The sequence below is a fragment of the Pagrus major genome, chromosome 7, assembly GCF_040436345.1.
Source record: "Pagrus major chromosome 7, Pma_NU_1.0".
Taxonomy (NCBI): Eukaryota; Metazoa; Chordata; class Actinopteri; order Spariformes; family Sparidae; genus Pagrus; species Pagrus major.
The window spans coordinates 33599546-33622473 of NC_133221.1; the positions used below are offsets into that span (position 1 = coordinate 33599546).

Below are 22928 nucleotides of genomic sequence, written 5' to 3' on the forward strand. Positions count from 1 at the left end.
TGCACGACGCCTGGGTCGGACAGGTTGGGCTGAAGTCAGTTTCTCTGAGAATGGGAGGCCTCCCTCACCCATTAGATGCTCCACGTCAGCCAGCCTAGCAGCCCTCACTGCGCAGGGTTTGAGCATGCCATTGGAAACAGAGGCATCCACTTGTTTGAGGCGAAAACCAAATGGCAAATCCCCTCGGAGAAGGACAGGTTGTTGCAGCCTTTGGAGGGCAAGCAACCCATAACTCCAATCGCTATGATCACAAAACTACCTGCGACAAGCTCTCAGTAAACTTTTTGAACGTCAGATGATTCAACTTAATGCTACTTCAGCAGTTGACCTGCATAAGCAAGAAGATGATAAGGAACTGATCGCCCGGATGACACCGGCAGTTATACCTGGTCGGGGGTCATCCGAGGTCACATGTGACTTTGTTGATATCCATACTTGACCTGCGCATGCACGAGATGAAGACATCCAGCGATAAGCACAGCCTCTGGCAGTCAGGAAGAGTGAAATAGTACCAGTTTGATTGGATCCTTTATCTTTGTTTTTTCTCTGTTACACAACGATTCTTTTCCTACACTGGAAATCAGACGTAGTCACAATGGTAGTGAATCTCGTCATTTCTCCTCTGTTTGTTGTTTTGTAGGTCAGTGACTTCAACCAGAGGAGAATGATCCCGAGTTCACCCAGCACAGAACAGGACAAGAGCAAAGAAGATGTGAAGAAGAGAGAGACTGAGCAGGAGCTGGAGGTAGGAGTACCTTTCAAATAATTTCATTGAAGCATTTTACATAAACCATGGTTTGTTACAGACATTCACACCTGACTAAAAACACATGTTTACTACATGACACATTCATGGACCATCACTTGTAAGTTTAATTTTAATATGCAGTTGTGATGAAAAGTTTCCATCCGCTCATAAAGAACATGTATATCATGGCAGTCTTCAGTTCCAATGATTTCTACAGCTCTCATTTCTCTGTGATGCATGAGTGGAACACAAACTACTTTGTCACAAAAACATTCATGAAGTTTGGTTCAGTTATTAAATTATTAAAGGTCTTCTGAAAATGTGACCAAATCTGTGGGATCAAAAATATACATACAACAACTTGAATGGTCAATATAGGTGATTATAGAAAGTTGTGTGAATCAAATTTTATTTGTAGCATGGCCTCTTAACTTCTTCTGAGTGATTCTGATTGATAACAGCTGGTGACTTTCTGGACCCATTTTATAGGGCTTGTATGATACACCCATTAGACTTAACCACAAACACTACAATGGAAAGGCTAAGAAGCTCAGCATTGACCTGAATTCTTCAGGAAAACCCAAAGTCATCAGCCAGAATATTGGGTCTTGGGTGCAGTTGGGTGTTCCAACATGACAATGATCCCAAACACACATCAAAAGTGGTAAAGGAATGGATCAATCAGGCTAGAATTGAGGTTTTGGAATGGTCTTCCCAAAGTCCTGGCTTGAACCCCCTCGAGAACATGTGGACTGTGCTGAAGAAACAAGTCTGTGCCAGGAGCTAACAAATTTAGTTGAACTTCAACAATTCTGTCAAGAGGAGTGGTTAAAAGTTCAGCCAGAAGACTACCAGAAGCTTGTGGATGGCTATCAAAAACACCTAATTAAGGTGAAAATGGCCAAAGGACATTTAAGCAAATATTAGAATTACTGTATATTTTTGTCCAGGCATATTTGGTCACATTTTCAGAAGACCTAAAATAAATTCATCACTGAACCAAACTTCATGAATGTTTTTGTGACATTGGAACTGAAGACTGCCATGATATACATGTTCTTTATGATATATGTCGATAGAAACTTTTCACCGTCACTATTAGGGCTGCAGCTATCGAATATTTTTAGAATCGAGTATTCTACCGATTATCCCATCGATTAATCGAGTAATTTAATAAAAAAATAATTATGCATTATTAAACAGCAATACCAAATAATGCATAACAAAAATGACAGGCCTGTTAAATAGACCAAGCAATTGGCTTTTATTCCTGAAAAAAACATACAGGTATTTATTCCAACTATTCCTAACACCGGGTGTAAGGGTGTGTGTTTGGCAACGCTTGGTGAGCTGGTGTTAACAACTGGATGCTTTCGGTTCAGATGTTGAATCATTGTTCATGTGCTGTTGTGGTACGCCAGTTCTGCATTGCAGTAGACACATTGCACTTTGTTATCTTCTTTTTTAAGTGTGAAATGATCCCAAACTTTGGACCTTCTCTGTCTTTTACGGACGGTTTCTTGGCTCTCCGCCATCGTGCCCACTCAATTCTGAACGTAGTGGTGTGTGTCCGCAATAACAGTCCGTGTGGAAAAATGATCCCTGAGCTAAGCAGGCCACATAACGCGGGTGATAGGAATTAAACAAAGCCTCAAGGCAGAGAATTTGCTTCGATCATTTTTTGTAATCGAATTATTCGAGTTACTCGAGTAATCGTTTCAGCTCTAGTCACTTTATTATTAATCATAGTTGTTCCTCATTTTATTATGTTTAAAAACATAGCTGTCTGGTACCAGGTGCAAAAACTCAATTGCTTAATATTTTACACTGCATGACCTTCTATAAGAAACATCTCCTCTGATGTCTTCTTTGTATTCATTCACAGGTGTTGGTAAACTTGGAGGAAGGTCTGGGTGTCTCTTTGGTCAATAAGGTTCCTGAGGAGCTTGTGTTCACCACACTGTCTGGTATAGATGTCCACTTCATCCGTACTGCTGCCAACGAGGTGTTGGAGCTCAGCATTCAGAACATCCAGGTAAGCTCACCACAGCTATGAGAACTATCAGTATTCTAGTTCAAGTTCAGATTGTATTTGTCAAACACAAAGGTGCTTTACATGATACAAAAACAGTACAACAGAAAGGCAGAGAACACACACTGTATTTCCTAGATGGTAAAAGGCAATCTTAGTGTAATTCATGTCAGTGAGATGACAAGGTGTGTGTTTTCTGCTAAATTTAGCAAGGAGAAGGGTGCTGGGACAAAAAAAAGGACAGTACACAGCATGCCATGTTTGTTGGAATAAAATGTGACCATGAACATTTGGTTACACAGGTAGGATTCAAACAATGAGGAACAGTGACAGAAAGTGTTGGTGTCAGTTCATCCAGGGAGGAAACATTTGATGTTGATAACTTGAGAAAACACCTGGTTCATAGAGTCTCTTTGTTGTACTACTCATCATTCCCATCAAATGAAATCCTGTTGTAAATGATTGAAACTGATTCTCAAAGATACAAGATAACTGCAGTCTATTTGCATTGTGCTGGTTTGATCCAGAGGCTTCCTGTCAATCTACAATATGACCCATACTCATGTTGACCTCTGTACTGCTAATAATGTACATAACTATTAGGTCCAGTCAAAACGGTGGTATGAATGACTGTTGTATAAATACTTGGTCTGTATCAGGTGGACAACCAGCTGCTGGGTACCACCCAACCTGTGATGCTGTGTGTGACTCCCAGCTCCAGTGACAGCAGTGCCAACGACAGTGGACCGGCCCTGCAGGTCAACTCGGTCAAGGTTCCAAGCAGCCTTATGCTAACAGATCTCTTCAAGGTCAGTGGCCCACACTGAGACACTGCTGTGTTACATAGCCTTGTCACAAAATCGTTCTTTTCCAGAACAGATAATTTCTGGTTCCTAGTGCTCATCAGAAATCTAGTGCACAAGAGTGAGACTCACAAGGTTCATGTATTCATCATTCCACAACACAGGGTTGTGGGAAATATGCATGTTGTATTCCCTTTATGCTACGCACAAGCCTACAGAACCTAAATAAATCGAACAATAAGTAATAAGTCATAATGCAGAGAAAGAATTGGGCTGTGTGGAAAAAAAGTGTCTGCACGCTAGAAAATAAACATGGACTAGCTCCGTGTGACGTAAAGCCCTTCTTATGAAACAAAGAAGAAGCAGAGCATAATGGAACAGCCTTAAATTCAAGCTGGGTTAATTTAGCTCTTATGTCAGCTCTCTTCCTCCTCTTGCTGGGGTGATCACAGTGCTTGTGGTGGTGTTTGGTCCTGCTGATCTGGCTGGCTGATCAGAAGATGTTTTAGGTAGTGATCGTCTACTGCGCTTAATCCAATCCCTATGCTTGCTTTTGTAACGATGATGAGTGTGTTTCTGTCATAACTAATACATGCTACAGTAATGAAAGCAAAAAAATGACAAATTAAAACAGAAATTCAGCGATTAATAATGTAAACATGATGTTTTACAGCACCTCATGGTAACGGCCCGACGCTTCACAGTCATCATCGAGGAGAAACTTTTGCTCAAGCTGCTCAGCTTCTTTGGATACGGACAGACAGAAGCTGGTGGGTCATTAGTTGAATGTCATTGTTAATATACGTGTGATTCAGAGATGAACCAAAAACTTTATTTTATTGAATGCAGAGCTGGAGAAGTTGGATGAAAACCTCCACGAGAAGCCAAACGAGAACGTGGGACCTCCCAAACGTTACTACTTCGAGAACCTGAAGATCAGCCTCCCTCAGGTCAAACTGAGTGTCTTCACTTCTCACAAGCTGCCACCTGATCTCAAGGTAACCTCACATAGTCTTTTTTTTATTCTATTCTCCTTTTCATTTTTTATGTGCAGCTTCATAATCTGTTAAATAATTAACTTTGAGATAGAGCAACATGGAACCTTCTATTGGCTCCATCAGGTGGTCAACATCTGGAGGCAGCATGCTGTTGGAAAGAAAATTTTATTGCTTCATTTTTTTTTTAAAACATGTGTTTGTTGTTTTTTCACAAAAGGGTAAACAACCTTTTACAGCAGGGTAAACATTCATACAGCTGGTCCTGTAATTTGTAGTTCAAATAAAGTTATTTGACCAACCATATTGGTACTTAACTGACGATACACAAATACACAAATGTGTCTAAGTCAAACAGAAATTGTGCTTGCAAAATACCCCCCACCCCTCCATCACTCATTCTCAGCATATCAAACTGAGTACAAGTGGTTATCAAGGAAGAAGGTAGCTACAGGCAAACAAACAAAACAAAGATTCCTTATACCCTCTGCATTATGAAACAAATTTCCTCTAACACTGTTTGCTGTAAGTTGACAAAGAACATACCCTTAAAAAATAAACAAACACAAACATGTAAACCAATGGTGTCAAATTGCCAAGAGATAGGAGAAAAACAAACAACAACAAAATTAAAGCTGCAAGCAGCGATGAACGGGCCCTTGCCCCATGTACGTCGGGCTGTGGCGCCGTTGGAGGGTGTGCAGCCAGATGTGTGCTCGCCTGTTGTCTGTGGAAAGGTTCCTACCTAAAAGGGATCCGTGTCACACAAAACACAACAGTGACATATTCAGTGACTTCTTGTGTCCAGTGGATGGCGCTATAGATTTGACACAGTGTTGATGCAGATGCGTATTCAGGGTGAGCCCCTCTACATGTGTGAGCAATTTGATGCAGATGGGCAATTGTATGTTGAAGTTATAAGGCCTTCCTGCTTGATGGCGAAGGATCGAGATTGACCGCACCGCCACGCCCACCAGGTACAACGCAGGCTGTTGAAGGTATGAGGATGCTAACTCTGTAGTGTTAAATCTGTAGGAAAAGATAGTGAAACTACAAGCCATAGAACTTAGGTTCGTACAGAATGGGAACAGCCATTAGGAGTCACCTCACTGCCACACCCACCAGGTATATCGGAGGCGAAAGCTCTTTACAACTTTTCATCATCAACGTCTGACGATGATATTTAGTGTGTGTGAAGTCTGTGGCGTAAAATCTGTAGGACAAGTTAAATAAAGTACGAGGCATAGACATGAAAAAAAATTAATAGGAAAACCCATAAGGGGGGCGTTAGGGGGTGCTACTGAGCTGTCGTGCCACGCATGAGGGCAGTTGTGCTATCGAATTAACGTACTCATGGGTAAGAAGCTACGGGCGAAAATCCTAAAGTCCCAAAAACAGCGTTGGAAAAATGAAAATCGCTGCACGCCATTCAAGATGGCCAGCTTCCTGTTGCGGCAAAAATTCCAATAAAAATAATTCCGGGCTAAATCCTTGAGACCCATAAGTCCTGTAAATTTGTAAATAAAACTGCTTGAGATTGAAATTTATGTGTGGCCCCCAAAACACTTATTAGTGGATCTGGCTTCAGAGTGATGTCATACGCTCTGGACAGAAAGTCAAATATTTTCTCCCAGAATGGCTGAATTTTTGGACACGACCACAAAGAGTTGAGCAGTGTACCTTCATATATCTTACATTTAGCACATATAGGAGATACAGCTGGATACATTCTGGATTCTTTCAAAGTTAGGGAGATGTCTCCTAGCGAAATCCCTGACCTGTAAATATCTAAAGAAGTCACTGGGTGGAAGGTCATACTTATGCTTGATTTGAGTGAATGATCCAAAACTGCTGGCAACATACAAATCCCGCATGGTCACTAGACCCTTCTGCTTCCACCAAGTAAAAACTCTATCTTGTATACCAGGTATGAATGCATGATTATTACATATTGGGCTGTTCAAAAAGGTATCAGGCATTTTGAGATATCACCTAATCTGTTTCCATATCTTTAAGGTATTAAGAATAACAATATTTCCACTATACAGAGCCGTTTCAATTTTGGTTGGGCTATTGATCAATATACACAGGGATGTCCCTTTACAGGAGGCCTGTAAAGATCCACTTTGGGGTTTCAATATCTTTTTCTGGCAGCGTTTCTCTCCACCAGGCTATGTTATGAAGATGGGCAGCCCACTAATATCTTCTAAAGTTGGGAAGACCAAACCCCCCCTCTAGTTTAGACTTGGTTAGGTGTTTCTTGGTTATTCTTACTGATTTACAAAAAATCCACAAAAAAGGAATGATTATTGAGTCTAATTTCTCGAAAAATTTCAAAGGTATAAAAGATGGAATTGATTGAAATAAGTAAAGGAAACGTGGAAGTGTTACCATCTTGATGGCATTAATTTTCCCTACCATGGACAGAGGCAGTGTTTTCCAAAATGCAACATTCACCTTGAGCTCAGCCATCTTCTTATTCCAATTTGCTTGCAGCAAATCCTCAGGTTTCCTCGTAATAATGATTCCCAGGTACTTAATGTAGTTATAGGCTATTTTAAATTGGACTGTATCTAAGAAATGTTGCTCTATTTTGGCAGTAAGAGGAATCAGTTCACTTTTATTCCAATTTATTGTAAACCCAGAGAAAGCACCGAAGGTTTCCAGAAGATCTAGTAGAGGGGGAACTGAGGTCTCTGGATCAGCTACAAACAAAAGTACATCATCTGCGTATAGCAAAATATGTTGTTGTCGACCCTCTATGGTGATAGGAGCTCTGTCAGTACTTTGCCGAATGGTGATGGCAAGCGGTTCCATAGCTATTGCGAACAAGTAGGGGGACAGGGGACATCCCTGCCTTGTCCCGCGATGTAATCTAAAAGGATCTGATACAGTATGATTAGTAATTACTGAAGCCTCTGGTTTTGCATATAAAATTTTCACCCAATTCAAAAAATGATCTCCAAATCCAAATTCCTTAAGGGTTGAAAACATATATGCCCACTCAATTTGGTCAAATGCTCTTTGAGCATCGAGCAAGATCAGACATGCCTCTGTGTCCTGTTTGTTATATATAATATCCAAAAGACATCTTAAGTTGGATTGTATGTGTCTGTTTGGCATGAATCCGGTTTGGTCATTGTGTATGATTGAACATATATGTTTTTTAAGTCTATTTGCCAAAACCGTACTCGCTATTTTAGACTCAATGGGAATAAGGGACACTGGGCAATAAGAACCGACCTCTAGCTTATCCCTTCCTGGTTTTGGTATTAAAGCTATATTTGCCTTGTATAATGTTGGTGGGAGTTCTGCTTGGAGAATGGAATGGTTGATCATGCGAAGCAATATGGGACTGAGTGTCACACAGAATGCCTTATAAAATTCAGCACTAAAACCATCTGGTCCCGCACATTTGTTATTAGGCAACTGAGTGATCACCTCATTTATCTCTTCCAATTTGATATCCCCTTCTAATAAATTCCTAGCCTCCTCACTTAACTTAGGAAGATCAGCTTTTGTCAGAAACGTATCTAATGCAGCAGCATTTATCTCTCCTTTCGATTTATATACTCCATTGTAAAATTCAACAAAACGATTATTTAAAGCTTTGGCTTCAGTTAAAATGGAACCATCATCTGATCGGATCCTATGTATAGCTCGTGTCGCCTCTAATTTTCTAAGTTTCCGGGCAAGTAATTTGTGGGGTTTGTCTGACGATTCGAAATGTTTTTGCTTAACCTGATTAAGTACTTTGATTGTCTTCTTAGAAAGAATTGAATTATATTCACTTTTAAGTGAAATAATTTTCTTCAGCATTTCTGGGTCCAATTTTGACATATAGTCTGTCTCCAAATCTGTAATTAGACGTTCAATTTCCATTCATCTTCTCTTTTCTTCTTTTTTTTTCTTACCTGGAAGGATATGATATCCCCTCTGGTGACAGCTTTAAATGATTCCCATAGGACTGAGTCTGTCACATTGCCTATATCAAGTTCACATTGCCTATAAAATGTCGTTGTTTTTTTTTTTTTAAAAACGACAACATTTTTTCATTAATATATGTATGAAATGAATTATCAATCAGTAAATTAATTATCAAATCGCCAACTGTATGAGCCTTTGTCTACTCTTAAGTTGAGATCCAGTGATAAGGGAGCATGGTCCGATATCAGTCTATCATGATATTCCACAGCCTTTACTAACTGCAGTAATCTGGAGTCAATGACAAATAAATCAATTCTGGAGTATGATTTGTGTACTGCTGAGTAGAAGGAGTATTCTTTATCTAGCAGGTGTAAGCTTCTCCACGCATCAGCCAGATTAAGATTCTTTAGATAATTATTTAACATCGCTGCTGATTTTCTTTTAACGGTGCGACTTGGATGTGCATCTTTTAATGAGTTCAGGACACAATTATAGTCCCCACCTATAATTACTTTAGACAAAGTAGGATCAGGAATGCTGTCTATTACTTTTTTTAAAAACAAAGGATCGTCATAGCTTGGACCATACAAATTAATCAGAGTAACATCAACCAAATTTATTTCCCCAATAACAATTATGTATCTGCCATTTGTATAGTTTGTTTATGAATAAATGGAACATGCTTCCTAATGATAATGGCCACTTCCCTCGTCTTTGTAGTGAAATTTGATTGATATGCTTGGGCTGCTTACACTGGTTTTATAAGAGCTCTTGCCGTATGTTTAACATGGGTCTCCTGAAGAAAAAGAATGTCAGCTTGTAAATGAGAACATCTGTAACAAAGAAATGTGCTCCCTGAACCCCCTCAACCAAGAACATAAACATGAACAAGACCCTCAAATTGTCTCCCCCTTTCTCCTCTCTCCCTCCCTCCCTCCCCACTCCCTCCAAAGGGTGAAACGTCCTCATTTACGTTCACGTCGGTTTACTCACGCCCGATGCAACATCGTTGTTCCTCGTCCCGTTTGTGCAACACAGTACTCATCCCACTCACCTTGTTAGTGCAACAGTGATTCCTTCACATATATTTCAACGGTGTAATTAAAGTGTCCCAAAACGTTGCGCTTTTAAGTCCGACATGGATCCGGCAACCATACCGCTTTCCTCCTTTATGTCGAACGAGATCGCTCTATTGTCCAGCCAGCCAGTTGTCAACAGCAGCAGACAGGTAGCTTTCCGCAGCTTCAGGTGTCTCAAACATCTTGGTTTCTCCTCCCTCCTTCGCCGTCACAATAAATGTGGCAAGATGTCGGAATCCATACCTGACGCCCTTGGTTTTGCATTTAGCTTTAATGCTGTCAAAGCGATGTCGCTGCTTCAGTATCCTCAGCCAGGTCGGGAAATATGTAGACTCTTTTCCCATTATAATCCAGTGTCGACTGTCTTGCTAGGCTCAGGATGTGCTCCTTTACTTGGTAGTGATGAAAACGCACAACAAATGCTCTTGGTCTCTCATTATTTGGCTTCTGTAGGGTTCGGTGCATTCTGTCTATTTTTATAGCCTCAGCAAAGTTATTATTTGTGTTGGGAGCAGCTCTGCTACAAAATCTGTCAGCTGACCTTTCTCTGACTTTTCTGGGATGCCAACTATACGTATGTTATTACGTCTTGACCGAGCCTCCAAATCGCATGTCTTCTCCCGTAGCCTCTTGCATTCTGCCGCTAGCTCCATGTAGCGTGTCTCCAGGCTAGCGATTTGGGTCTCGTGTGCGCCCGTAGACTGTTCCGTTTCAGTGAGTCTGTCGGTGATGTCAGTCAAAGACACCTTCACTTGTGTTAAGGTCTGCGCAGTAGTATCAAACTTCAGACCAAATGTTGTCTGCAAGCTAGTTATGGCATCCATAATGTCTTGAATGCTAGGTGGACTGGTACTAGCTTCGCCGCCTCCCTCGCTAGCATTTTGGTCTGCTCTGAATTGTTTGGCACCCTCCGTCGCCTTTTTCTCACTTTTCTTCGGTTTATTTGGCATTGTTGTTGAGTTGGCTTTCCGCTTTGTAGCTTCGGATGCCTCAAACGCAAAGATATGGGACTCTATTCAGATAATTATTGATAAAATTGTTTGGGGTTGATTGGAGCTCTTCGAAAACCCACTTACTCCATGCCTGCCGGAACCGCAAGTCCCCATTGCTTCATTTTTAAAGAACAAGAAATGTCACGTTACTGCTGCCTGTGCCACATGATGTCACTCTGTTACTCTGTGGTTCACCTGCTGCACTGCCTTCACATGCTTTATCACATTTTATCACATATGGTTGATCTTTATGTCACCCTAGGCTCTGAAAGGCACCCTGGGCTTTCCCCTGGTTCGGTTTGAAGACGCTGTCATTAACATGTACCCGTTCACCAGAGTGCACCCCTACGAGACACAAGAGATCATCATCAACGACATCCTCAAACACTTCAGAGAGGTAAGTGCTGAACACCGAGCTAATAAGCATGTTTGTAAGTGCTGCTTTGAACTTCTTTGCCTAATTGGCCAGAACAATCCAAACATTGCAGGAGCCGCCCAGTGATGGCACTTTATTATCAGCCATTGGAAAAGCCTTTTTTACTCTTCCAGAGTAATGCCTACACTGAGACCACATCAACCCCTATACATCGTGTACCTACATATGCATTGGTATTGAAAGCGAAGGCCGCAGGTTTTTTTAATTATTTTTTTCATAATTTGATTTATATAGTGCTATATATGAGCTATATAGTTTTTTAGTCACTTTGTATTCCTTTTTTATTCTCAAATGTACTCATTCTTAGGGTTCAAGCCCCAGAGGGGACACCACTATATAAATGTATTTGTCTTGTGCAGCTGTGCAAATTGCAGTGAGCTGGAATGAGCTACAAACGCTACAAGTGTCCCAGTAAACTGGAGATGTGCAAGTACTTCCCAAGAAATCAGAGCCCAATTGGCCAGATTGGGGGCACCACAATTTCCAAAAACATGTCTCTCAAAACTCATTTGACAGATTTTCACCACATTTGGTGTGCATGACAAGGGGTAAGTATTAACCAAAATCTGAGGCACAATATTGATTGTTTCAAGTGGACGTGGCCATATTTGCTCATAACTCAAGATACCTATGAGCAATCCTTTAGAGTATTGTTCAGATCTGATGAAGGGGGAACAAAACCTGTTTGTTGCTGCTCACAGCCTTAATTTTAAGCACAAACAAAAAGCACAAATTGCTGTTTGTGGCTATATTTTTAATTATACTGTCACAAAGAAATGATAACACACTTCCATCACCCATGGGCTTCTCCATGAACAGATGTCACATACAGCTGTGTCATGTAATTCTACACTGTTTGTGTCAGATCATAACTGTGTATTGTTTGCTGTCTGTAGGAGCTGATCAGCCAGGCAGCCCAGATCCTTGGCTCTGTGGACTTCTTGGGAAACCCCATGGGCCTCCTCAACGATGTCACTGAGGGTGTGTCTGAGCTCATAAAGTACGGCAATGTGGGTGGCCTTATACGAAATGTGACGCACGGTGTGTCCAATTCTGCTGCCAAGGTACCCCTCTGAGCTGTGTATAAGTGACTGTCTTTTGGTTGCTTTTTGTAATGCATGTCTCTGCTTGACTGTTGCACAACATTGTACAGGTGTTCCCATTAATGTGTCCACCACCTGAATGTATACATAATACATACACACCCTCTTACCCAGCTACTGCCCTCTATCTCTAATCAGCACAGAAATAGAAGTCCTCAGCAAAGCATTATTCACTGAAGTGAAAGTGTCCATTTATAATTCCTGTTGATTAAACAGGTTTTATCACAGGAAGACATGCAGGCGATAATTCCATTCCTGTAATGCCATGTAACACAGCCATGTATTGTGAACATCCTCCTGTCATCTGTATGTTAGTTTGCAGGGACTTTATCAGACGGGCTGGGGAAGACCATGGACAACCGGCACCAGAGTGAGCGAGAGTACATCAGATACCACGGAGCCACCAGTGGAGAGCACCTGGTAGCAGGGATCCATGGACTGGCTCATGGTACAATCTTTAAACATTTCTGTGTCTAGTTACAGAGACAGCAGTCGGCAAAAGAATCATTCAGTGGGAGTCTTAATTCACGCTTCAGTTTTGGGGGAATTTGAAAAATGAGGCTAATCCTTTTTTAACCCACAGATACTGTAAATATATGTGCTGTATTACATGAGTTTACAATTTTATTGTGGGATTGTGACAGCTGATAGATACTTTTTTATTCACAGTCATCAGTCTGTGTGTCTATCACATTGTCATCCATGTAATATGTCACCAACAGGTGTACGGAGTCTCTGTTCATCATCCCAAGCAACCGAAAAATAATATAAAATAAATCCTGTGTTGACACAAGTTCTGCCAGTTTTTAAGACATGGCAAATATATTGTGTCCAAGTATATTTTGATGGCAAACAGCCGACGTTAATACATGCTAACACATATCATATACAGTCGTCCTCAAAATTATTCATACCCTTGCTAATTTTTGTGATTTTCTATTTTTGTGATGAAATGACTGCATTTTTTCAAGTTTGTTTATGAGGTATACGTGACCAACAAGTGAAAGAATGACAACAATACACAATTCAAGAAATTCTTCATTTCAGGGGTATTTTATTCAAGGTTTCCCAAAAAATGCCATGTTCAAAATTATTCATACCCCTGACAATATCTCAACAAAAATCTTTGTCCTGTGGTCATTTCAAAATGTTACAATGGAATAAATACCATTAACATTGTTGAACAAATGTTAAACACTGATTTAAAAAAATAGCATCTTTCCAGAAGAGTATAAATAGAGGAAAAGTGTTCTGGTCATTCTCAATTTCTGGTCATCATGGTCAAGAAGAAGGAGCTCAGTGAAGACCTACGTCGACGTCTTGTGCGTGCCCACAGTGAAGGAAAGGGTTACAAGGCCATTTCAAAGCAGTATGATGTCCCTGTGGCAACCGTCCAGAGCATAATTAACAAGTACAAGAAATTCAATACTGTTAAAAACCTCAGCGGGCGTGGCAGGAAGCGTAAGGTGTCCCCCAAACTTGCCAGGAAAATATGCCGAGAGGTCAACAACAACCCCCAGACCACAACCAAGGCCCTAATTGAAACGCTTGACCAAGCAGGGACAAAGGTCTCACGGTCCACCATTGAGCGAGTCTTGCACAGAGGAGGTCTCCATGGACATAGGCCTCGGAAGACGCCGCTGCTCAGGAGGAAACATGTGCAGGCTCGCCTGGCCTTTGCTAGAGGTCATTTGAAGCAAGATCCCAGCTTTTGGTCAACCATCCTGTGGTCTGATGAGACCAAGTTGGAGTTATTTGGCCATATGGATGCTCAATATGTCTGGAGGAAGAAAGGCGAAGCATATAAACCAAAGAACACTGTGCCCACAGTCAAGTACGGTGGTGGAAGCATAATGCTATGGGGATGCTTCTCTTCCAGTGGCACAGGGAACCTAGTCAAGGTCCAAGGAATAATGAAAAATGAAGATTACATCAGGATCCTTGATGAAAACGTGAAGGAATCTGCTGAGAAACTACAGCTTGGCCACAACTGGACGTACCAGCAAGACAATGATCCCAAACACACTGCCAAGGTAGTGAAGAAATGGTTCAAGGACAATGATGTCAACATCCTAGAATGGCCAAGTCAGAGTCCTGACCTGAATCCCATCGAGAACTTGTGGCATCACTTGAAGACCAGAGTGATGGCTAGGAAACCGACCAACCTGACCCAGCTTGAGGCTTTCGCAAAAGAGGAATGGGCAAACATCCCACAGGAGACATGCAGGAAGCTTGTGGACACATACAAGAATTGTCTCAAAGCAGTCATAAAAAACAAAGGCTATGCTTTTGACTATTAAAGAAAGACATTGGACTAGGGTATGAATAATTTTGAACATGGCAAATCAGTGTTTAACATTTGTTCAACAATGTTAATGGTATTTATTCCATTGTAACATTTTGAAATGACCACAGGACAAAGATTTTTGTTGAGATATTGTCAGGGGTATGAATAATTTTGAACATGGCATTTTTTGGGAAACCTTGAATAAAATACCCCTGAAATGAAGAATTTCTTGAATTGTGTATTGTTGTCATTCTTTCACTTGTTGGTCACGTATACCTCATAAACAAACTTGGAAAAAATGCAGTCATTTCATCACAAAAATAGAAAATCACAAAAATTAGCAAGGGTATGAATAATTTTGAGGACGACTGTATGTGGTGGTTGGCTTCTGTGCTTCCAACACGCCCTGTCCATTGGTGGTCTGAGACAGACACAGATATTACTTTACCTGCGAGCATTACTCCTGGTAGACTGATACTTGACCTCAGATGGTACAGCTTGGACCGTCGAGCTGTACACGTAAATAATGGCATCCACTACCCAATGGGACTGGTGCTGTTGGAGAGAGTGCAACCTTTCTTAGCACCACCATAACAGACAAAAAGCTGTTCTGACCGCCGTAAGAAGTTCTAAGGGAATGCACCGGGCACCAGAGTCTTGACTTGCCTTCTCCCAATGGGGGGTCAAATTGTCCAAGCTAGTTAGGCTGATTAAGGTGTGAGCGTGCCGCATTCTACATGGCCACCACAGTCCGTGCATCAGAATTTGGGTGGGAGAGCGCCTTAGTGTCCTTCTAGCACGCATGCAGCTCCTTCAGATATTCTTCAGAAGGAGGAACAGAAAACGTGGCAAGGGCCGAAGTGTGCCTGAAAAACGCAGGTGCCGGCTCTGACTGTGGCAAATCGAGCTGCAGGCGAGCCAGTGCCATGCAAATGAACCTTCTGTAGAACACCGAGTCAAGGAGCTTGAACCAAGTTTGGAGGTAGGGGAGGGCCCCTTCTGACCATAGTCATTTAAGAGAGCAGCTGTAGCTGCTAACGACATGACATCTTCCTCTGCCCCCAGCTCAGGCGTGGGTGGAGTAGACAAACCAGTATCCTCCGAGCAGTACCAGGATGGAGGAACAGGAGGGGAGAATTCATCTGGGCCAGCTCAGCAGGTTTGCTGGTCCACCTTAGAAGACAGCTTTTCAGACTTTGCCTTCTTCCTGGGGGGAGCTCCTGCAGCCTCCACTGTACGACACCTGAGTTGTACAGGTTGGGCTGAAGTCGGTTGCTCTGAGAAGGGGAGGCCTGCCTCACCAATTAGATGCTCCACGTCGGCCAGCCTAGCAGCCCTCACTGCATGGGGCATGAGGCTGTAATTTATGCAAGGGTCCTGCGAGAGGTGCTCCCTCAAATGCTCAAGGCCAAGACAAGAGGGGCAAAGGTCATGTCCGTCTTCAGATTGAAGAGGAGCCATACAGGTCGCACAGTGTTACGTCCCCTGGGTGGTCTAGGGACTGTGGGGAGTAACACATTACAAAATAAAACTTCACTCCCAAATCAGGCTTCAGGTTTTATTACCAAAAACAAAGATTACCTCTACAAAAAGCCCGGAGAATCGACATCTACCAGTAATTCAAAAACACCTAAACCAACCAAGCCACTAAGGAGTGTGACTTTCATTTCTTTTTTAGCCAGGGAGCTGCATACAGAAATGCCATAATGCTTCGCTGTTTCCACCAAATCACATTTCCTACACGCTTCAAACTGACTGATTGTAGGATTGTACACAACCACGTCCAAATCAAAAGCTGCCATACTCACCGAGAGACAACCAACACAACACACCGCAGCTTTATGCAGTTACCTTTAAACCTAACCAACAATTCAGAAGACTGGGAGCAAACCTACCAGTGGCAAGACAAGGCAAGACTTTATGCCAGGTGCCGCACACACAGATAAATAACACGTCCAACCAACAACAACAACTCCTCAGATCCTGCCTCACCCAATCTGAGCCTACCTGTCTTCTGGAGCGTGCCGGGCTCGAGGTGACTTGAAAGGCAACAACATCAGCGGCCGGAGCCCTGAAATGCCTACCCCCACTGGAGAATTATATCCCCGCCCAGGATTTGCTCCGCAAATAAAAGGCAAAATAATAAATGAGTGCCTGATGGAAAGGTGGTTAAACCCAGCAGGACACTCCTACCTTACCTGAGGAAGGTGTTCACGCTCAAGGCTAGACTATGGACACCAAGAAAACAGTACTCACCAAGATGACCACGTCAGATACAACCTACACAAGAATATACTACAAAAATAACTTTACCAGTTCAAAAAGAATCCCGGATGAGCCCCCAAATATGTTACGTCCCCCGATTACCTCTACAAGAACAAAAAAATTATAATACAAACTGAAAACTAACTTGTCTCCTTGGGAAGCACCACACACCCAGTTTCTCCTAACACAGTTGAGAAAAAAAAAACAGGAAAACAATTCAGGCTGTAGACGCTGCTTTCATCTTCATGAAACACACACAGCATGGCCGCTGCTGGATGACCCACTGGCCCCAGCCACAACTCCGGCCCCAGCTTATATCTTGCCCTGATTGGTAACTGGAGACAGCCATGCGCAATCACCTGCTCCAGCGGGGGAGGGCAGCACCTGGAGGACACAGAAGCACAGAAGAGAGCAACCACACCCACACACAACCACTGACAGCTCTCAGGCCGTAACGCACAGTTATGGGAATTGATCATAGTGACAACACCAGATGGTACAGCCACATAAAGTCAGACTGAGTGAGAGCTCTCCACTGACTAAAAACAAAAGATGGCTTCCCACCAAGTTAGCCTGAGCGAGAGCATTCTGTGAGAGCAGGATATAATACAATGTATAATGCTACAGTGAGGGGGGAGCGGGCAGACTCTCTTCACATGTACAGTAACAATTAATCCTAGATGAGACAAGGCACACACTCTGATAGCTACCCACTAAATTAGCCTGAGCGAGAGCACTCTGCTGTGTACAAGATATGAAACAAAATACCATACTACAGTGAGAGGGGAGCGAGAACACTCTCTTCATACGTTACCATATGTATTGCCAGGCAGTATGAGCCAACAATAAGCACACTGCTAATTAACTGTTAGCTCAGGTGAGAATGCTCTGCTAATCATGAAAAACAACAAGGATACAAGAACAGTATTTTCAGCGACAGGAAGCGAGGACCTTGCTCTCATTGATACACCTAGCTATATAATTCTAATCGATCTTACCTATCAATGTCCACAGGTGAACCGGGTACTTATCACACTGTTGGAAACAGAGGCGTCGGTATGTCCGAGGTGAAAGCCGAATCCACAGCTTTCCCCTCGGAGAGGGCCAGCTTATCGCAGCCTTTGTAGGGCGAGTACCCTGCAACTCCGATCGATATGATCACAAGACTACACACAACAAGCTCTCAGAAAACTTTTCTAATGTCAGGTCATCCGAGGTCACATGTGACTTTGTTGATATGAATACTCGACCTGTGAGTGGGCACGACGGAAGATATCAAGTGATAAGCACTGCCTCTGGCAGTCAGGAAGGGTGAAATAGAACTAATGTTTTCCAACAAGCTGCTTGATTTCCAAATTGTGAAAATGAAGTCAACAGAGTGTGATTACTCCTCAGGCCAGAGAACAAATGTGCAGTATGAAAACGCTGAACAACATATGCCGTTTAATACCAACATCGGCAATTAATATGTGTGTCTGAGCAGTGTCAGTGCTCAGGGATTAATGAGATGCTCCAAAGCTGCCACAGGTCATCCAGCCTTGCCCTGTAATCTCAGAAGCACCACTTTTAACAAAGATTGCATGAGAAGTGGATAACCTAGTGATCCAGTCTGTCTGTTCTTCTCTGCAATCTTCTGCATTTTCTTTTAAATAAACTTTACTTTCCCCAGGTATCATTGGAGGCATGACAAGCATCATCACCTCCACAGTGGAGGGGGTGAAGACAGAGGGCGGAGTCAGTGGCTTTTTCTCAGGTCTGGGTAAAGGTCTGGTCGGCACTGTGACCAAACCGGTGGCTGGAGCTCTGGACTTTGCCTCAGAGACAGCACAGACTGTCCGGGACATGGCTAGTCTCAGTAACCACAGGTGGGTTAAGGACTATGCAGTGTTTATTCCTTCGTGAACAGGAAGTGTGTACTGCACTCTGTATGAACTGTTTGTGTTCTTGGCTGTGTTGTTCAGGCTCAGTGTACAGCGGGTCAGGAAGCCTCGCTGCTGTAAGGGACCTCAGGGTCTGCTCCCTCGACACTCAGCCACACAGGCTGACGGTCAGGAACAGCTCTTCCGCCTCACAGACAACATCCACTCTGAGTTGTGAGTCTCACTCTTTTTTAGTGCACTCTCACACACTATCTGTGTCTTTTACCCAGATTACCTGCCATCCATCAGACTGACAATTCATTGTGTATTTCCCACACCAGCTTCATTGCTGTGGAGCCCATCGACAGCTACTGTGTCCTCATCTCCTCCAAAGTAGTCTACTTCCTGAAACCAGGTGACTACGTGGACCGTGAGGCCATCTTCCTGGAGGTCAAGTACGACGACCTCTACCACTGCCTAGTCTCTAAGGATCATGGGAAAGTATACGTGCAGCTCACCAAGAAGGCTGAAAGCACCAGCAGTGGTGTGGCCATTCCTGGACCCTCCCACCAGAAACCCATGGTAAGACACTCATCTGACTGATTCTTCATTGACAGTCTCTGGACGGTACGACAGCTTTTCAATCACCCAAATTACACAGAAAATGTAGCGTTTTTTACCAGTTCCCTATACTGGTATCTCTCCATGCAGTTTTGCTGTTATTTGTCCAGGTTTTGAGATTTCAAATAGGCTGTTTACACGTGCTATCAACATGCATCTTGGATCATCCAAACACAAGTGGACATCTCTATAGTGTAAACGACCACTGAGGCGCATTGTGATCCGATATACTTTTGTAGTGTAAATGCTATTGCATCCTGATGTGTTGCTTACTATAAAACAAGAAGAAGGAGCCACAACAACAGGCAGAAATTCAGCATTAAATGAAAACAGTAAGTTGTTTGTTTCCTTGTAAAAAGTGTCAGTTTGTGGCAGCATGGCTGTACCAGCCTGTCTGCTTCTGTGTCTAAAGTGCTGAAGTCTTACCTGCCAACATTTAGCAGCTGTTTGAACACACTGTTTACACTGATTTCACCATTTACACTCAATTTATGAAAGAAGAAACATTTTATTGATGCTAAACATGTCAAATTTTACAAATACACTAAACAGTAACCAATATAGGCTACTTCTTTGTCCCCATGGAGAAAGTCCCCAGATTCCCTTAAAAATTTCTCAATTTAGTGAATTGTTGAGTTAGGAGACACTTTATAAACTTTGTGAAACACTGTCTCTGACAAATTCTTCATTATTTGTTCCTTGTAAATTCAGCAAATTTTCTACATGAACTTATTTCTGTCTTTGTGTAAAAACATGGTGTCCGGTTGTTCCAGTGATGTATGTGTTTGCATATAGAGCGGGGAAGTGACATCTGACATTAGTGGTAGGGGTGGGCGATATGGGCAAAAAATAATATCTCGATATTTTGGGGGATTTTGGCGATAACGATAATCAGTCGATATCCTTTAAAATTCAAGAATATTTGTGTCCAGACTGATCCACTGAAAACGACTGAAAACGCTGTAGTTCATATTCCAGGCCTATAGGTGGCGCTTGAAATTCACCAAAAACGGAGAAGAAGAGACGGCGCGAGCACAAAAAGCTTGCGCGCTGTAAACAAACAGACAGTAGACGGAGAAACCGAACCCAACAAGAAGAAGACGAAAATGGCTAGTGCAAGGAAACCAGAATCATTTGTGTGGACCAATAATGAGGTCGAACTGATGCGACTCACACTCGACTACAAGGCGAGTAAGTTGCAAGAAGCACGAACACAAGCGCGTAGTCCGCCATTGTTGTTGTTGTTATGAGACGTCGCGGGGTTCAGAGGTCGAAGGCAAGAGGTCGAGGGGTGGGGCGAAGCCTGCCATGCTGTAGAGAGCGCTGCTGCACCGTGTATTAAGTGGATGTGAGAGTTTCCGCGTTCGTTTCAATATTTTTGGCGAAGTAATTTAAATACTCGATAATGGAAATTTGCACATCGTCAAAAAAAAAAATGACGATATTATCGCCAACGATATATATCGCCCATCCCTAAATTTAGTGGTCACTCTGACACATGTTAATGCCAGGTATGGACATATTCTAAGATTTCTGCCTCTTCACCAATACAATGGAGCTCAATGGAATTTAGTTTTTGCTGCTTTTAAGAAAATCAACAGCAGTACATCTCTCCTTGTTATTGTGGATAACAAAACACTACACACTGCCAACATTTGTCATAGAAACGATTCATTTAAAGGTTGTTCGAATTCAACTAACAGAAATAACAAATTATATCTCAGGAGGAAAGATCACTGTCAGTCACTGCTGACTGGCAAGGTGGCAGCTTAGTCCGATCATCAAACTAATGTTGCTCTTAAGTAGTGTAAATGTCAGTGTTAGCTCTGAGCACCTCAAGCTAAAGACCATTATTCTCCACTACATTAGGGAGGAGGCAGAAATCTGAAACCCAGACAAATGAAACCATTAACACTAGCAGTGACTAGTTGTGATCAGACTGCACAACAATTGTTGTTTTGAAACAGTCTCCATCTTGGTTATGTTGTGATCAGACTGATAACAGCCCAATAATGGCCCCACCTCACTCAACTATGTATGTATGTATGTATGTATGGATGGATGGATGGATGGATGGATGATTAAATTGATTGATGGATAGATACCCTTTGACAAGGCTCAACAATACACACAATTCACATTAAAACATGGGTTGTTCAGTAATCAGAAAACCCTTATCACATACATCAACATTCATTGTTGGTGCCATCCCAGTAATTCAGAAAACTCAGATATTGTATAGACTTATCCCAGCATCAGAAGAACAGAGCCCTGTAGTGATCAGAGCAAAAACATCCCAGAAAAGATGTGGATACCAACCAAAATTAGCTCCTGGTCTTTCAAGACCTACATCATATGTAAAAGTGAACAGACAGGAGTAATAACTGTGGAGCCCATTGTCCATGTTCATGCTTATTTTTATTCCCAGTCCCCTCATATGTTTGTGTGTATGATCCCAGCATTAGTGTTTCCACTGTGTTGTTGACTGTGTAACAATCCTCTCCACAGGTCCATGTGAAGAGTGAGAGTCTCGCCATCAAAATCTCTCAAGAAATCAACTATGCCAAAAGTCTGTACTACGAGCAGCAGCTCATGCTTCCTGCCAGTGAGAACGAGGACTGCTTACTGCTCGAGTCCTGATCACATGACTTTTCTAAGGAGGTTATTGATTGTTGTAGGCCTCAGTCTTTTCAAAGCATTAGACAAACTGCAGTAAAGGGAAAAATCAGACACCTGTGCACTTGGTTTAGTCACATGACCTGATGTTTGACAAAGCACATACATATAAATGACATTAAAAAAAACATTTGCAAGACAGTGTTAGTTAGATTGTGTATGTGCAGAGAACACTGCTGACACACTGACTGACTGCTCATGGCACCAGGTATACCCATCCTACAGGTATTCTTTGTGTTTGTGAATAGACAGAAATGTAAATAGAGCTTCATACCAATACTATCAACCAGTGTATATACTATATTAATTATGAAGTATGGAGAGTAACAACAGAAGCTGATATAATGTGAAATATAACTGCCTTTACAACTCTATTTTGTTTTTAAGTGACTACTAGTATGAGTGGATGGAGAATGAATTGCACTGACACAGGGAGAAGGCACCTGCAGCCCCCCCTGCCTCACACACACTGGAGCTGCCTGTCACTGTCTCTCTGCCTTTTACAATCACACACCTCCAGGTCCTACATGTCTCGACTTTTATTTAAGAACCCTTTTTTTTAAAGAGCCCAGTCTTCTTTCTCACTCTATAGAACAGGGTTGACTTCATCTAACCAGGGCTCACTCTTAATTGTACACAACTTGGTGAAACTTGATCCTTTGGTTTTAGTTTGGTGTCAGATGAGATTACCTTGAGTTGTGTATACGAGAGGAGAAGTGGAGTTCAGGACAGGCCTGTCAGAGGGGTAGTGGACATGATGTGTGATCCTGTAAAATAACGTACACATGGACACTGCTTCAAATAAAGCCCCACAACTGCAGCATGTACTGTGTTGGATCTTTTTATTTCCTAACTTAATGAAAAAAACAGATGTATTTGCTGTATTCTGTTATTGCATGCATATAATCTGTCTGGGTGAGAATCATGATAATATTCACTATGAATATTCAAATGCGTAAATAAATGTCTACAAAACAAGACAACAGTCATTTTCTGCAAGAGAGTTGATTCTCTGTCAGAGATGGACTGTCAGTGATAACAGCTTCATGTTGTAACACTAGTTTGTGAATGACTGGTTGGCCACCCTTGATCTAGTACCATCAAT

At 42.2% G+C, this 22928-nt stretch overlaps 1 protein-coding gene across 1 annotated transcript in view; it reads left to right on the forward strand.

The window, feature by feature from the left end:
- vps13d (vacuolar protein sorting 13 homolog D) overlaps positions 1–22646 on the forward strand; it is a 134786-nt gene extending 112140 nt beyond the window's left edge. Inside the window, exons 59-70 of the mRNA XM_073470564.1 lie at positions 641–745; positions 2634–2783; positions 3440–3589; positions 4257–4353; positions 4433–4581; positions 10839–10973; positions 11909–12076; positions 12431–12563; positions 18337–18532; positions 18629–18760; positions 18868–19108; positions 21656–22646. Of these exons, the coding sequence (XP_073326665.1) occupies positions 641–745; positions 2634–2783; positions 3440–3589; positions 4257–4353; positions 4433–4581; positions 10839–10973; positions 11909–12076; positions 12431–12563; positions 18337–18532; positions 18629–18760; positions 18868–19108; positions 21656–21787 (1788 nt within the window). The 3' untranslated portion in view covers positions 21788–22646. The remainder of the gene's footprint in view (positions 1–640; positions 746–2633; positions 2784–3439; positions 3590–4256; positions 4354–4432; positions 4582–10838; positions 10974–11908; positions 12077–12430; positions 12564–18336; positions 18533–18628; positions 18761–18867; positions 19109–21655) is intronic.
- The last annotated feature ends 282 nt before the right edge of the window (positions 22647–22928 follow it).